Below are 242 nucleotides of genomic sequence, written 5' to 3'. Positions count from 1 at the left end.
GTGTGTGTGTTTGTGTGTGTGTGCGTGTGTGTGTGTGTGCGCGTGTGCGTGTGTGTGTGTGTGTGTTTCAGAGAATCTTCTAGTCGACTGGTTCCTTCTGATTCATGAGAAGAGCATGTTGGTGCGCAGAGACACAGAGCTGGTGTATATGTGAGTAACACACACACACAGATACATGTTGAGCAGAATAATGTGTGTGTAATGTGACGTGTGTGTGTGTGTGTGTGTGTGTGTGTGTGTGT

At 47.1% G+C, this 242-nt stretch overlaps 1 protein-coding gene across 1 annotated transcript in view; it reads left to right on the top strand.

The window, feature by feature from the left end:
- The window catches only part of LOC107679466 (MICAL-like protein 1), a 12644-nt gene that overhangs the window by 10475 nt on the left and 1927 nt on the right, over nucleotides 1-242 (top strand). Inside the window, exon 9 of the mRNA XM_016475019.1 lies at nucleotides 72-150. Within this exon, the coding sequence (XP_016330505.1) occupies nucleotides 72-150 (79 nt within the window). The remainder of the gene's footprint in view (nucleotides 1-71; nucleotides 151-242) is intronic.

The sequence above is a fragment of the Sinocyclocheilus anshuiensis genome, unplaced genomic scaffold (assembly GCF_001515605.1).
Source record: "Sinocyclocheilus anshuiensis isolate Anshui unplaced genomic scaffold, SAMN03320099.WGS_v1.1 scaffold2583, whole genome shotgun sequence".
NCBI classification, from domain to species: domain Eukaryota; kingdom Metazoa; phylum Chordata; class Actinopteri; order Cypriniformes; family Cyprinidae; genus Sinocyclocheilus; species Sinocyclocheilus anshuiensis.
This window is presented reverse-complemented; position numbering and strand designations above follow the sequence as displayed.